At 40.9% G+C, this 17,286-nt stretch overlaps 1 protein-coding gene across 1 annotated transcript in view; it reads right to left on the bottom strand.

Annotated features, from left to right (window-relative positions):
* The window catches only part of TMPRSS7 (transmembrane serine protease 7), a 32,367-nt gene continuing 15,081 nt past the window's right edge, over positions 1-17,286 (bottom strand). The window contains exons 9-17 of the mRNA XM_064468418.1: positions 14,339-14,445; positions 10,199-10,335; positions 8,955-9,062; positions 8,215-8,325; positions 6,968-7,084; positions 5,256-5,433; positions 4,807-5,075; positions 2,376-2,512; positions 1-227 (exon numbers count right to left, since the gene is read on the bottom strand). Of these exons, the coding sequence (XP_064324488.1) occupies positions 57-227; positions 2,376-2,512; positions 4,807-5,075; positions 5,256-5,433; positions 6,968-7,084; positions 8,215-8,325; positions 8,955-9,062; positions 10,199-10,335; positions 14,339-14,445 (1,335 nt within the window). The 3' untranslated portion in view covers positions 1-56. The remainder of the gene's footprint in view (positions 228-2,375; positions 2,513-4,806; positions 5,076-5,255; positions 5,434-6,967; positions 7,085-8,214; positions 8,326-8,954; positions 9,063-10,198; positions 10,336-14,338; positions 14,446-17,286) is intronic.

Below are 17,286 nucleotides of genomic sequence, written 5' to 3'. Positions count from 1 at the left end.
ATGATTTTTAATGAAGTTATCCAGGACATGTTTTTTCCAGCAAAACAGTTTTCAAGTTACAAGACTGAAGGAGCATATTTGTGAATCCATTGTGCAAAATTTGACACCTTTGTGTAGACACCAGGGAAATTGGGTCTTCCACATCCATAACCCCAGCTAACAATGCCAGTCAAAAACCATTTTCCATCTCTGTTGCTTTGACAAGACAGTGGTCCACCGGAATCACCCTAAAAAGAATATATTAAGTTGTATGTATTTACAATACAGATCATTAAAACTGGGACAAAATTCCTTAGAACATATTTTGCCTAAGTAATTCCAATAGCAATTAAATTTTCCTATTTAGACAGTTCAAACAATCAGTCAACAGGGCTTTTTTCTTCAAGCAGATGGGATTGCACAGTTGTACCAAAATTTGCTCTTTCACAAGAGAGAGGGCTAGCTCTCACTCTTTGAAGACAATAATAATGAAATTACATTTCATGGACTAGGTTTAAAATTCAGAATTAACTTCCTATCCTCAAATTTACAGCTAACTCCAAAGTCTGCTACTTAATATGCACGCTCATTTATAGCTTACACACTTAAGGACTCAAAAAAAATTAGTAAGCTCTATTAAAAAATAAAAAAAATTCAGCTAAAGAATTTAATAATGGTAACTTCTTTCAAATTAGAAGTAAATTGAAACAGATTTAATCCCTCAGTTGATTTGGGGTTCTGTTTGTTTGGCTTTTATTAAGGAGGAAAAAACCTAAGTGTTGTCCTCTAGTAGATACAAGCCAGCAGGTGAAGTTTAGAGGCACACATCTTTTTAATTAGGGCACCTGAAATCTGTTATAGACTGCAAAAGTTTTATACAGCATGGTATAATTCTATAATACTTTTATATGGTATTCTTGTAGAAACATATTGGCAGACATTCAAGAAAAAAAAAAAGCGCCACTATTTTGGGAAGATCTCTTGGACCAAGCTTATACTTTCTTGTAAGACCCTGCTGTAGAACAACCTCTCTGAAACAGACAGCTAGTAGCAAATTAAACTTTACCAAAGTATTGAATGCAATAAAGGATTTCAAAACACCAAAGGTGTTTTGGTTAGATTTAAATATTTTGCAAGAGAATTGCCTTCCTTCTAGACATATATTTTGTCAGGGCTAGAAAACTATTTGCTTTAACTTTACAGAAACTTAGGATATTCAGGTTGGCAGGGACATCAGGAAATGATCTAAGTAAAGCTACCTGCTGTTCAAAGCACAATTATCTTGAAATTGCATCACAAAGTTGTTAAAGATTTAACTTAGAAGATAATTTTTTCCATCCTTGACAATTAAGATTTTGGATTTAGAGTCAAATTTTCAACTTTTTTCTTTAATTCCTGGGACAGAAGAAAAGTGCAACACCAGCATTTTTCACAAAACAAAAATCCCACATTTCGATCAGCTCTAACAGCTGCCAGGCACACTCACACATCATTTCCCCTTACAGAAATGCAGCCAAAAGACCTGTAAATTATGCCTGTCTGTGGTTATATCTTGAGTGGCCAGACAGACAAATGGAGAAACAAATTCCCCAGTTAGTGCAAATGAGGCTTAATGTCAATGGTCTCACTAATCTTTAAAAAGCAGCTGGTGTATTACAGTCCCTCAGAAAGCCCTCAGTGCTTGCCCTGAGAGTCACTGTGGTGTCTCTTCGCGTTTATGTAGACCAGTGAAAGCTAGAATGTCTTGAAGATTCCAGATCTCCATAATTAAAAAAAAAGTACAAAATGTAGTTTTACTACTATTTTAGTAGTAAATATATACGGTTTATATAAGTTCTATATAAGGTAATATAGCATTTAACATATATAATATAAAATAATATATTTTATATATATTATATGTGTGTATATATAGTTTTACTACTATTCACTAGAATTAAATTCAGAACTTCTCTTTTACTATCTTTCAGCATTTCCAGACCAGATTTATTATACATTTGAAAATTTATGCCTAGTTTTCTGCATCTCATCAGATAGCCCTGTAGTTCCCAACTGGGAGGGAGAGATCCTGAAAAAAAGACAAGCTAGTTTCTCAGTTTTTTCTTCAACTGAGAGGTTCTTGTACCAAAAATTGCCTGACTTCAATTTATTATCAGGACTTGTAAACTGACCGTCCCTTGGCCTGCAACTGAAACTTAGTGACACTATTTATATATATAAAACAACAAAACTCTGGAAACACCCAGAGGACAGATTTGTTGACAGAGAATTCTTACATTGTTGTTTTTCAGAACTGAGTGTATTGACAAAAGCAGTTTGCCAGTCCATTCTTACACCTCATCGTACAACAATGAAAGACAAAATAATCTCCATGCGGGGTGTGCTAAGATACATACTTTGCACCCATCTCTCTTCCCAGACATTAGTCCAGCACAAAACATCCTAGCTGTGATAATCCCATATGTGGAATGACATAATGTTTGGTCAATAATTTCTACCTCTGCTTTCTGAAGAATCATTGAACCTTCATCATCTGGAAAAAAATTTAAAGAAAGATGATTCATCAGAGATTAGTATTTTACTCATCTATTCAAAAGGCAAAACAAGAAGTCTTCAGAAAATATCCACGGATACTTTTGACCTCCTAGTTATTCCAGATTCCAAACCACTAACTGTAAGAGCACAGAAAACCATTTACTTATCCCACTTTTACATAATGTGATCTTGGTCCTTTGGCCACAATGGCTTAATCACTAGGGCTGTCCAAAAAGCTTTTTCTAAAACCTTTTGCAAAATGTCTCAAGATTTCTCAATTTGTTCTTTTTTTATTTTTAAAAGGAAACAAGATTTTACAAAGGTATTTAGATCATAACCAGACAGATTTGCACTTAGGTTGGTGTCTCTGAAGGCGCTGGATCCAAAATTAAAAGTATGAGTCAGAGCTACAGAAGGCAAAGTGCTCTTTTGGCAGCATAAAGAACTTGGACATACCTCAAATTTGTCTCTCTCTGTCTGAAAATTTTGCTAAAATACCTCTTTCTGCAAAATACATTATTCTGGAAAAGCAGAATTGAACTGAATTGTCCCCTTTTTTCAACAAAAAAAGCTTGAATAATATCACCAGGCGATCCTCTCAAAATCTGGATATAACCAAAGAAACTTTACCAACATATTCAAATATGCAAGTGCTGATTTACATCATGAAACTTTGTTTCAGAATTTGATAAAGTTGGTATGTAATAAAGTATACTTTAAAAGTACTGAAAAGACTGATTTGGCAATCAAGTTGTATAAACCAAGAAAAGGAAAAGAGGGGAACAGGGAAAAGAAGTCCCTTTTTTCTTTTTGAGGCACCACATTTATCTTTCAAATAATCAGCTTTTCAACTGGATGGGGGACTAACTAGTAGGCCAAATGGAGACACTACACCACACCACACACCTGTACCACCGTCCTTTCCTGGTTAGGTCACTGCATTTGGCTCACAACCATATATTCTTTCACAGTTATTTTTAGAGGGGCTAAATGTAATTTGGCAGGGGGTAACCCTGGCTGCCAACATCAAGTCAAAATGCTGGAGGTTAACTACCTGTTTGTGCCCTGCACCATGCATTTTCCTCTCCTTTCTGCTCAGAGTGGCGGGGTGGCAGGGCCGGCAGGGTGCTGGCAGCCCTGAGAGGGCAGGTGAGGCCAGGCCAGGCCAGCCCTGCAGGTGCAGACAAACTGCATGGGCCAGGCCTGTGCTGGCAGACCCGGGGCTTGCCATGGCGACTGTTACACAATTTACGCCAAGGGAAGCCATCACACATATGGTTATGCTGGAAGGGCTTTAGGAAAGCGTCTACAAAAGGGACAGAAGGTACCAGCATTTGCACCAGGGCAGAGGCAGCTCAGGACAAGGTGGTGGGAGGCCTAGGCCCACCCCTGCCATGGGGCAGGCCACCATTACAGGGGCAGCCATTTTGTCAATGGGGTGGCCATTTTGTCAAGCTGCACTCCGAGGACGGAGCTGGCGCCTCACGGCTGGGGTTAGTCCCACAGGGCTGTTCAGCCTACAGAGGCTGATGGCACTAAAAGTGAGACAGCAGTTTCATCCTCCTGTGGCAAGCAGAAAAGGGTCCGTTTAGGGGTGCTAACACACCTCCAAGAACATCAAAGGGGAAAAAACAATACCGTGTTATTGTTTCAAGGCACCTCATACAAGAATGCACTCAAGGACATAAACTTCACAAGTGTGATTGGCACATCCTGGAGGGGTGCAAACAACCTAGCAGCAGATACCAATTGAGACCAAGATAAAAGGAACTAAGGTCATCTGTACCTAGATAAGAGTCAGAACACCAGTTGAAACCGACACATCTTGCAACACACTGTGAATGAATATGTATAACTATTGTGGGAAATCTAATCCATGTGTATATAACTGAGCAATATAAGCTTTGTCTGTCACAACTTGCAGCATGCACACTAGGAGGAATTATTCCCCGTACATCCAGTGCTGTAATAAAGAATGCCTGCTTCTTAATACTACATTGGTGTTAAGGAGTTTTATTCCTGATTTTGGTGACATTATCCTGCAAGTCTTAGCTAACAACATGAGTACATGGGACTTTCTGATCCACTGGACCAGCAGCCAATTTTCCTGAGCACATGACGGTATGTGCATGCAGGAACCTATCTCCATAGGACAGTAAATTCAAAATGTTATGACTTCCTGCACAACTCAGCCATGCAACAAAAGCATGTGTCCTGCACACACGCTGACAGATGTGAAGGCTGCTGTTTACCTGGGAACAAAATTACCTGGACTGAAGCTATAAAACTCACCCATTTCCTGCTTTTGGCCCCAACCTGTTACCCAGCACCTGTCACCACTGCGGACTCTGTGCGAAAAGGGAGGCACACAGATTGGCTGTATGACATGGCTCATTGTGTCTGGCCATGGCTTACTCAGCTGCAGCAGTGCAATGTCATAGTCGTAGTTCCTGCTGTTGTAGTATTCATGGACAATGATCCGTCTCACCGCAGATACAAACTTTGCATGGCCTTGTGTTTGCATCCCCAGATGAGCACGCCATGCTCTGGGGTCAGCCAGCCTGGTTGAGAGCAAACAAACAAGCGATCTCTTTAAAAAGTACCCCAGAACACCCCATGACAGCAGGGCAGTTGAAAGGTGAGGGCACATACCACCTCAGTGTGGTTCAAACTCTGGAAGCTAAAAGGTGTTTGGGGATGCTGGTGAAGTCTGGGTCAGAGTTAGGGGGAAGAATGCTTACTTGCTCCCTTGAAAGCAGTGAGCTGCAGACACAAGCCATTCTTTTGATATCACTGATGCCCCACAGTGAGCAGCTCCCACAAAATGGAGGCTGACCTGCCAAGGCCATTCACCTTCCTCGGTGTCCATTCCACCTACAATCCGAGAGATGGGATCGCTGCTCTTGCTGCTCCCACAACCTGCAAGAGATACTTCAGGTTATAATCTCCATCCCCAGTGCTCTCCTTTAATGAGGATACTTCCCACATAGGGCATGAAAGAATTTTGCACTTTGAAATGCTTTGAAATCTATTTCCTTGCCCTACTTTAATTGGAAAACTTGTCTATTTGGCTACTGTATTCCTGAAACAAGAGTTGACTCCAGGAAAAAAAAAAAAAAAAAAAAAGGCATTGGCCTGGGAAATTTAATAAGTTTCTTTACTAGCTCTGCTGCAGAAATTGGCTTCTAAATATTTATTGGGTCAGAAATGTCAAAGGATCCATTGATTTAATAAGCATCGAAACAAATACATAAAAATAGACAATCCTTCATCTCTTTGTAACACTGTCAGCCCTGAACTGAAAGAAGTCCATCAGAAAGAAAGTTCAGCATCATCAGGACACTTATGTCTTGCCAAAACAGTGGAAACAATGCAAGAAAAATATCTATAACAGCAACCCAGATATGTCGAGTCTGGTCATTTATTATTTCAGAAACTAGGTGGTCCAATCATTAATTCACATGGAAACAACTGAAAGTCTGAAATGTTGTGTATTACTAACTCAGAGGTCAAGAAGTCACATCTCAGCACAAAAAGCTGCACACTGTAATATGAATACCAATGGAGAAAGACCTTTCTGTAGGGCCTTGTGCCCATCCCTAGTACATATACAGAAAGCCTCTTCTCAGGAATTTTACTCCCACACTCTCACACACAGGTGTTAACACTCTGGGAACTTTCTGGCACTCAGCCAAAGAATCAAAAGCAGCACTGATGTTACCAAACACAAGTAGGCACATAGCTACTCTTTTAAGATGTCCTACTGGATCCAAGGCAGGTGCTGGAAGATTTGAGATACAGGCAGCATGACAGAAACAGCTGAGGTCCAGACAAAACATATCTGAAAATATTCAGTTTAAACAACTACTCCCAATCCCACTTCTATTGCTAGTGCAGTGACAATCACCTGTTCACTTTACAGCAAAACAAAATAAAAAGCTTGTACAAGGCTTACTTTAGGAAGATTTGAGACTAAAACCTATCTTGATACTGTGAAATATTGGGGTCTTCACCATCCAGAAGAGACAGAAGTAAAATGTTTGTGGTTTTAATCTCATCGCAGCTGTGCCACTCCTGAAATCCAAATACAGTCTGACTCCAACAGAAGTACCTGACACTGCTCCAGGTAACAAAAATGCCCTACCAGCTAATCAAGTTCACTCTGCAATTAACACTGCTTCCTTGCTCCTTAACATGGCTACAATAAGCATTACAGCTGACTAAGATTCCCTGTTACAGTAAGGTCATCCTCCCACAAGAACTAAGGAAATTCTGCAACCAGGCCTGAAGTAAACTGATAGCTGATCATTACCCCACTATCACTGAGAAGATGCAATAAAAACCTCAATACCCACTGCACGAGTAACATCCACTCCAAAACAGGAAGAAATAAAGGGCTTTATTGTGTAAAAAGTTCAAAGGTCAAAAAGATGATCATCTGAGAGGGACTTACTGCAGCTGCTTTCATCACTTCCATCAATACAGTCCACAATACCATCACACTTCGCATTTTGTTTCCTAATGCAAATGTTATTCCTGCACTTAAATGTGTGGTTGGTGCAAGGAATACCTGAAATAGTTGCGGTGGGAAAAAAAAAATAATCTATTGGCTCAGCTTAACACAAGAAGACACGTCTGCACAGAAAAAAATGTTCATACATGTACAACAGATAGGATGGAACATAGCAAAAGAGCACTTTGGCTGGGACGGCTTAAATAAATCTCTAAGTAGAATAAACTATTCAAGTAGAACTGCATCTATACTAAGGCTTGCATTAAGTTACCTGAGTCTGAACAGAGATATCCTCCCATCCTTTCCCACAGCACTAATGAACGTGGATATAGTAGCAAAAACTTATCTGTAGAGCAAGTGTTAGGCTAGAAAGATAAAGCATCCAGTCCTCTGGAAAGAAGACCTCCTTTATAATTCAGTATCAAATATGAAATGAAAGATGGCAGTGAAAGCAGTCTCACTAACTGCATTCAGTTAAACTGCAACCCCAACCTTGGCATTTTCCTGTTTCCCTGTGTCTTGTAATAAATGAGGCCTCTCAAACCCAATCTATTTTTCTTGTCAACACACAGAAGTATCCTGTAACCATTTACACAGACTGTCTAGTCAAGCAGGTCAAAAACCATTACTTCTGTTTAAAAAAGTTACTTGCAGCACTTTCCAGTTGTGCTCCCTTTCATATGTCATGGTGTCAATTTATTCTAAAAAGTTAATGAAACGGTTAACTCAAAACTTTCATGTGCCTAATGCTAAATTTATAGCTTCCATAGCATTTTAAACACATTAACCTTATAACCCTGAAAACTGCTCCAGAGAAACTATCATTTTTATAGTTATTTTACAGATGGTAAACAGATCCAGGAAATAATTTGCACAGATTATGCTTTAAAGAGATAAAATCTGGGATTCAAGTTTTAAATCCCTAGATCCCCATCCCATCCTGTACCCAGAGTACTTAATTCTTCTTCCAGGATTTTGCTGAAACATATGTTCATGAGCTCATTAAAAAGAAACTGTTCAAAATCAATAATGGCTTGTTTTTAAGCATATCAGAAAACCAAACAGAATGATACAGCCTGAGTTAGATTTGATAGTGCCTCTTAACTCTGAATACGGCATCCAGTGTCCAAGTCAGGACTGGATAGATGATAGAAGAGAAAAAAGAAAATCAAGAGTGGGTGCCTTACTGTGGGTGCAGTTCTGCTCATCTTTTCCATTCTCACAATCACTTACTCCATTGCAGGCAAGTAGGTTATCCTGTATTGCGAAGCTGGAGTTACAGTTCCACTCAGGGACGACTTTAAAAACATAAGTCAAATCAGCTACAGAAGTGTGCTTGTAATGCTAACACTACTCTTCTGACTATGCCTGGGTACCACTTTGGTGGCTTTACTGCATGGTACAAGGATGAGTATGAGTGCCACATTATGCTTGGAGAAAATAAAGCACAAGAGAGTTCGGTGACCTATCCCAGCTGACACACTGCCCCAAGTGGAGTGGCCCAAGTTCTAACCCTCTTTCACTATGGACACTTATTATCACTCTATGCACCACAATTTGTCATTCCCCAATGAAAATAAAATAATCTCAGAATAGAATAGAAATGTATAACTAACAGCATTTATCACATGAGGAAAAACTAAAATAGGGTCTATTACAGCTATTTTTGCACATCTAACTTTCTTCCTCATGCTTTCCAGTGTCATACCTTCTTCATTCTTAGTTTTGTCCCTGGCTAACTCACTATGAATTAAGTACCCAAGAGTCACTGATAGTCTGCACCTGGAGGTACAGAGGAAGCAGGAAATACCTTTCCTCCCCCCATACCCCCTCCCCAAAAATTTCACTTTGTTCCAGTTGCCGTCTAAGACTAGAGAGTACATTCATTGGGTTTGGCAGTCAAGATCTCTAGTAAGTGAATACAAACCACAAAAGAGTTCATCACTTTCATCGAAGCAGTTGTTTATCCCATCACAGCGCTGCATCTGCTGGATACATAAGCCAGTAGAACACTTGAAATGTCCAGGTGGACATGCTGGAAGTTAAAAAAACAATCACAAAAAATGAACAAACAAAAAACCTAATGAAAAACCCAGCTTAAGTGTGTCCTTTCTCCAAATACTGCCTGCTCATTTCAATTTACAGTCACTAAGCTGTTCCACGGAATGATAAAGTTGATCTAAATTTAATAGTCTGTATGCATCGCCAGCACTTAAATTGAGTTCAGATGTTGAAATCTGGGATTTAAAAAAGAAGAAATAACATCTCTAAAGTTCCAATTCAGCTGTTACTGCCATACGTACTGCAGACTTTATGCTAGGACTGGACCAAATCAGCCAGTGATTTCTGGTACAACACAAGACAGCTTAGAATGCCATCTTCTTTTAACAGACAGCCTCACTTTCAATAACAAAACTTTGGTTAGTAACCTGTATTGAGGTCACTTGTGAATCACGTAATTGTTCGCCTTTAAAAAGAAAATAATGAAGTTACCATCTTTTTACATACTCCACATACATGTAATGCATGAAATTGCTCTAATGTGACATGTAGCTACAACTAGAAATCATTGCTTCTCTACCAATTTAGTAGCATGGATATGTAAGATTAACACAGGGGGAAAAGTATCAGTAAACAGTTGTCTGTTTCAGGACTTGAAAAAAAACCTCACAGTCGGAAGACCATTTTACCGGCTTTTTTGAGATGCTTTTTCTACTTGCACACAAAATATTTAAGCTGATGGAAACACTGGAATAAGCAGTCGGTTATTGCGTACTCTCTGTTCATTACCTGGAATTCTTGGTAGTAATAGAAACATCGCAAACAAAACTCTGGGGATGAAAACAAACAGGAACAGCAGACTTCAACTGACTGCACCGTGGCCACAGCCACACAGGAAGCTTTAAAGGACTGGAGAAGAGAGCATACTGTGTGCGTACAGGAAACCAGAGCATGCTGCACCTGCCTGCAAACATTTGCTGCATAGCCTTGATGAGCTAGAAAAGGCTCTTTTTTTGCTAGTTACCTGGCTTAGTAAGATTAGAAAAGAAAGAAAAAAACAAAAACCCAGCAGAGAATTTCCTGTGTAAACATAATTAAGTCCTACTGGAAAACGCTGCTTCACAGGTCTGAAATGCAAAGATGGGTTGAAAAAGATAAAATCCATCTTACGCTGGCTGATGTTATAGCTGCCATACTCCACCAGAAGTGGCTTCTCCGAGACCTTAGAACTGCACTGAAGCTCAACGTTGACAGCAGAACTTGCAATGTGGAAGACTGTTTGGTGATCAACATAGTAACCGCAGTACCTAAAAGTGTTCGGTGGAGTTTTAGAGCAGCCTTTACATCAAAATTGCCTTACATACAATTTATATATCAACATCAGTGAAATTCAGCAATACAAATAGCTGCCATACCTTAATTGAGAATCAAAATCTGAAACTGTACCCAAATTCCCCAAAATGCCGCTCATAATCCTTTATGACCACACACATGCAAGCAGAATGTTTTGCCAGAAAGTCTAGAGGAAGGGAGATGTACGAAGAAATTTATCAAGGCAAACATGGGTACTTTTGTCACCACTTCTGATATCTGTTTTCAAAAGGTTTGGATTTTTTTGGAGGACTTAAGTAAATTTGGTGGGAAGGGAAATGTCAGCAGAGTGGACAGCAGATTTAGCTGCTCTGATTTTGAGGATTGCCCCTGAAGAAGAGCACACAAAGGCTTTGGGATAAAGTTTGTCCAACTACTTTGGAGGCAGAGGGTAATAGATTTAGGGAAACTGAAAATATTTCTAAGTAGTCACCCAGCCTTCAGCCACCATTAATATTCTGGAATTTTACCTTTGAAAGTCACGTCTTCAAATGACTAGTCTAGATGAAGAAAAATCCCCTGGGTGCGTATCTACTTTAAGCTGCTATTTTGGCAAAGAGCTTCCTTGGACTTCCACCTAGGTGCCACTTAACTTAGAGAAACCTAAACTCTCCCTGAGGTGAGCAAGCATTTAATCCAACAACTGCTAATGCATTTCTATTGCCCCTTTCATCAAATGCTACTCTAGATGGGGAAAAAAACCCCCATGCAAACCCCAAAAACCCAACCCCAAAAACCCCCAAAACAAACGAATGAACCAACCAAGAAAAAAACATCTTTAACAGGGAAGGGTTGCTGGATTGTGCTTTAAAAATTGAGACAGATTTAAATGTAGTAAACCAATGAACATTGACAGTACATGTTGTTCTAGAAGTAGAAATAAGGACCCTCTTCTCTGTTCCACTAAAATGCTCCAAAATTGCAACACTTACAAGAAAAACATCTGGCTTTAAGAGTCCTGTCAAGAAAAGTACTTATCAGTCTAAATAGTTGAGAGCAGAAGCAGCCGTATTGTTTCTTAGCAACACTTGGCATGCACACTTGCAGTTAGAGTGTACTCAAATAACATGAAAACGGATTATTTTATTGTTAAATAGACTAATGGACTATGATCCAGAGGTAAATATTTCCCTTGCTTATTTTTGGCAGCACCAGGCATTGCACCGGGACTACTTTTCATGTCAGTGAATGCAGGGAAATTGGGCAGTGATTTCCATGCGGATAGATGCTGCCTGGTGTCCTGTGCACCTCACTGAAGCGTGCCACAGGGAATGGCCATGCTTGTTCATGTTTCCATATGTGCTTTGTTTCACCCTACAAAAATGAAACATCCTTTTAACAGATCTAGCAGATTCTGTTCCAGCAATGCGAAAAATAAAGGTACAAAACAATTAAGAAAATAGACTTCTCGTACACATCCTAAAAACAGATGCAAAGAAGAAAGTTAAGGTAACAGCTTTCTACTATAGCAAATTGTCAAAAAAATTTAAAATATTTCGCAGGGCTAAAAGTGAAGACTTCCTGCTACAGGAAGTGTCATTTTCACTCATTTTAGTGTCATCAATGTTCCCAACCTAAAACAACCTGCCAAAGCACATAGCAAAATGCCACCTAACCATCTGATCCTCCCTAGTTAGCCCACAGATATTTCTACATTTCTCCTTCTGCCAACAAGTTAGACAGCTTCCCTCAAACAAACCTCAGCACCATTGAAAAAAAAAAAAAATTGCAGGCTGCATTGACCACTTCTTAGCCACATAAAACAAACTCATCTCACCAGAAATAGAGGAAGCTCCTGCTCATCTGTGGAAAAGCTGCAACAGCTACATCAAGGAAGCAATCTCCTGTACACAGTGAGAGATGCCATATGCCTGTGGGATTTGTAAGACAGAGCTACAGATCCCTGGAAGCCTTCTACTGGTGTTTTACTAGCTATTTCTCCAGGTCCAAGGCAAATGGAGGTTGCAAGGCACCTTCAACAACTCGGTGCCATTGCTACAGAGAGAAACTAATTAAGGGGACCCTGTCCCATATGTTGAAGTAGGGAGTGGGATACCTTTTCAGGGGATGAGTAGATACATGCATCCTGTAGCAGAGACAATGGGATATTGCACCAATAGCTTTAAGAAAAATAAACCACTAGCAACATCTTTGTCCACATAAACTTCTAACGATCTGCTCACAGAGACTCATTGATATTTCTGCCTATGAGAATTTCAGCAAAAGCAGTTAATCAGCTGTAACTCCTCTGACTAGACAGAGAAACATTTGCACGCCCACTGGAAGAAAAGCAAGGAAGAACTCTGTGGTTGAGGTCAGTGTCTCTGATTAGACAATATTCCTTCAAACCTCTAGGGACAACTTTATCTGCACCATCTTCATGGTAGCAGTCTTTATTTACCAATATCAGTCTCGTGCAGCTTCTTACACCCTTTTTACCTAAGATAGCAGAAAATGCATACTATAAGCGGCAATTGCAGGAAGCTGAAACGGTGGGGTTCTCCCCCCACCCCATTTCATTAACCATTAAAATTTGGGGAAAACTGTGACAGTGTGCTTGCCCCCCCCAACCCTGCGCAGGCAATAAGTGGTGATCCTAATGGATGCATCTGGTCATGATGGCTGCATCCAGCTCAAAGGGGATTCGGGAGACAGATAATAACACAATAGCCAAGGGCTATGGTGCAATGCACCCACCAAACCACAGTGAAGAACCTAAAATCTGTTGTTAGTATGCAAATATGACTACAAGTCAATCATCTTATTGTCATAAATAGTGAGCAGCCCATGAGCCCTTTGAGGTCTCCTGCACAGCAGTGGGCTGTGTGCCAGGACCTCCCTTTTTTTTTCCTCCAGATTTTGCCTTTATTTGATTCATATCTCAGCCATCCTTAATATCTCAAATCTTTCCAATCATGTCATAAAAAGAACACCAAAAAAAGCCCACAAACACACCAAGTATTGTCTGTTTTGACTGGTGTTTTTATGTGACCATCTAGACCAGCAACAAATTTGCAGCAAGGCATAATTTTAGGATATTCAGACAGACTTAATTTTCTCTCTGAAAGTAAGCATGGTATCAAAGAACAGAGAAAGTTTTTTCTTCTCTCTGTAATTCTTTCAGTTACACTGAAAGAATTAACTTTCAGTTAAAGGCCTGACTGACTTTGCTTAGTTTCAGCACTGTGTTCAGAAATTCATTTTCAAGCCTGATTTTACTGAGGTTTCCATGAACAAACCATTTTGAACAAAGTTTAAAAAAAAAATTTAAAATGTCAACATCCTAAATCTAATCTTGTGTTATCATCCAGTGATTGAAAGATGCCTTTAAACACTGAGAAAAAAATGGATGGGCAATGTGTATGGGAGAGCAATAGTATTTTACTAAATAGCAGCAATATTTTAAGAAAAAACACTCAAGAAATACAATGGTACCTTGGCAGCCAGTCTGTGCGGTTTCTCTTTTAAGAGCCAGTGACAGGAATGTGGAAGTAGTTACTCTTCTATTCCCAACAATCTCATTGTAATAGCTTTCACTGAGAAGTTAATTAAGTTTGGTGTCCTCATGAGCAATCATAGAATTAAGTTACACTTAAAAGGGCTTTAATAGACCTTGCTCAATGATCCTAGAAAACCCAGAATTCTTTCAGGGTTCACAGGACATCCACCTTCACTCAACTCTTCCTATTTCTCCATTTCTTTCTCTCCAAAGAGTACCCAAGGCTCTTGCGTTCATCTTTCTGATACTTTTAAACAGAAAATTTTTATATATATGTATTTCACAAGGATTCAGTTACATCATCAGCCAAAGTGAGAGAATGGTAAGAGACATCAGTGAAGTATCTCTGTCTTTGTGGATACTTCCTGATTGAGCTGCAGCAGTGATGGCAAGGTTTATTTTGGTAATGTTGGTCTAATAACCCATGCAGAAGTACTTACATGTGTTCATTAATCTTCCACCATCCTCGCTCACAGCCTTTAATATTCTTCTCACTGATGGTATAGTTATGAAACTTCAGCGCTATACCAAGGCTTTTCTGTGGAGTCTGTTGTGAGCAAGAAAGACAGTGCAAGCGGTCTTCTTTTTCCTTTTGTGGACATAGTACACAAAAGTCCTTAGACTTATCTCACAGTGCTTGGCAATGCCATGCTCTGGGAACTGTGCTGACTTTGCCAGCTCAATGGCCAGCACTTGAGACACCTGCCAGCTATTCAGTCTTGAGTAAAAGCAAAGGTTGGCAAAGCCCCACCACAGCTGCAGGCTTTCTCCCCCTCCAGCCAATAGCCCTTTCATCTTCAAAAAGCCACTGGCCATAGAAAGCAGCTTTTGTATCAAGATCAAAGCACTCAAACACATCCAAATTTACTTGTGTAGGGACACACAGTCCCAGCAGCTTGTTAGCTAAGATACCACACTGAATACCTGTGTCACCTTTGTATTTATTTCTACCACAATAATGTAGTCTTCTGCTAGCACCTGCTCAGCCAAGCATTCTTTAGCATTTTCCAAAAGATTTTTTAAGCCAGCAGTATCATGAGAGTTCATAATTAATTAGACTTTCCTTATTTAAAGGAACAGATCTTTTTGCAAGACAAGGCAACATTCCTTTAAAAACAAGGCCTGGTTCAGGACAAGAATCCAGAAATTGAGATTTTTCTTCTCTTTTACAGACAACATGATTTGGGAAAAGAGGGAAGTTTCAGCATTGTACTACTGGGAAATTAAACTATTTTGAGAAATAAGTCTTGAGGGTTGCACATGTTAAGTGTCCAGAAACTTCTCCCTCAGAAGTTCAGGGTGAACTGAAGACCTGAAGTTTAGCAAAAGAGTAATTGCCTTAGTTTTCTAAAAGAGGAAGAGGTCATAGGTCATGGCTAGCTGAACCCCATTCAGATTGGTGTGATTCAATGTGGGCAACCACTAGCTTAACCAGACATGACTATCATAAGCAGAAAGGTGGGTAACCAACAGGCTGCATTGCATCCATTGCCAGATTCTTTAGAGAGGAAAGCACTAAGGGCAAACCATAAGTCAAGGATCATATTTTAGCAGCATCGATAGGAAAATACTAGTATCGTCAGACAAGGCACTACAAAACTATTTTAAACAGATATAAATTTTTGGTCATTTGCTTTACCTGAAAAGGTACAAAAAAAGGACACCAAGAAAATACAGTCTGAGGGATTGTGCCGATAGGACAAAACATCAGTCAGTGAGGAGCACAGTGGTGGCAATGGTAAGTTCTGTGTCTGAGGATGTGTTGACGAGGAAAGGTGGGTTCCTGGAGCCCAGGAAACCTATGGGGACACGGAGGGACCCAGCAGGGGCCAGCAGATCCCACCAGCAGGGCTGACATGGCAAGAGCGCTGCCAGGAGCCACCATGGGAAATTGAAACAGCCCTCAGGAGCATGAGCGAGCAGGATGTGGCACAGCAGTTGGCACAGGCAGCACATGCAGGGTGGGCCCTGCCACATCAAATAGAGGCTGCAACCCACTTACAAGGACCTGAGAACAGCAAGAGCCGTGGTATCCACCTGGCAAAAAGCTGTGCCCTCAGCATCCCTCGTGGCCCCTCCAGCAGCAAGAACTGGTTGTGGCCACCCAAACAGAGCTTTCAAGGGAAGATGCAGCCATCCAGGTCCTGAGCTGCAGGGCACGCCTGAGTTTTGGGTTGGTACCTGGCAGCAGCAGGGAGCTCACCTGTGGGAGATGTGCCCAAGTAAAAGAACTGCTCAGCCTGGTGACAGAGCTTTGGGAAGAGGTGTCCAGGCTGAGGACTATCAGGGAGTCAGAGAAGATGATCAGCTGGTAGAATGGTAGTTTACCATCCCAAGACAGATGCACTAGCCAGACATGACAGAAGAGACAAATGACCCCCAACTCACAGGGAAGTCTGGTGCCTCCCTGGGGCCAGGGTAAGAGATGTCACTAGAAAACTCCCTAGTCTGGTAAGGTTCTCAGACTATTACCTGCTGTTGGTTCTTCATATCAGGAGAGAAGACGTAGCAAAGTCCAGAAGCAATCAAAAGGGATTTCCCAGCCTTTGGGCAGTTGGTTGAAGGATCAGGTACTCGGTAATATTTTCTTCGATCCTTTCAGTAGCAGGGAATAATATTGAATGGAACAGGCAGACCCAGCCGATCAACACATGGCTCCAAGGCTGGTGTCACTGGACGAACTTTGGGGTTTTCGATCATGTGATGGCCTATTCATCACCAGCTCTACTGACATCCAATGGGATGCACCTTTCTCAGAAGGGGAAGGGGTTTTTGCTCAGGAGTTAGCAGGGCTGATTAGTAGAGCATTAAACTAGATTGGAAGGGGGAAAGGGACAATACCAGGCTAGTCAGTGATGAGCAATAGGATGGCATGCCAAAGTTCAAGGAGCTGCATGTTAGTGAGGTTCTTCAGACTGCTCCATGCGGTGATGGGCACAATGAACCACACTTGAAGTATTTCTACTCAAATGTGTGCAGCATGAGGAACAAGCAAGAGGAGCTAGAAGCCTTGGCCCAGTCCCAGACATATTGGTGTAAGTGAAACTTGGTGGGATGAGTCATGTGACTGGTATGCTATGATGGGTGGTTACAAGCTCTTCAAGAAGGATAGGCAGGGCAGGCAAGGCAGTGGGGTGGCACTGTATGTAGCAGAGGAGCTGGAATGCAGGGGCCTTGCGGTTGGCAATGGAACAGTTGAAAGCCTCTGGGTAAGGATTAAGGGACAGGCAAATAAAGTGGATGTTGTCTTGGGAGTCTGCTACAGACCACCCAGCCAGGATGAGGACACTGATGAGTTACCCTTTAAGTAACTAAGGGATGCCTCTAAGCCAACCACCCCTGTCCTATGGGTAACTTCAACTTGCCAGATGTCAGCTGGGAGTACCAC

This window comes from Phalacrocorax carbo, chromosome 1 (assembly GCF_963921805.1).
Source record: "Phalacrocorax carbo chromosome 1, bPhaCar2.1, whole genome shotgun sequence".
NCBI classification, from domain to species: domain Eukaryota; kingdom Metazoa; phylum Chordata; class Aves; order Suliformes; family Phalacrocoracidae; genus Phalacrocorax; species Phalacrocorax carbo.
The sequence above is the reverse complement of the archived record's forward strand: the minus strand, read 5'-3'. Positions and strand labels throughout refer to the sequence as shown.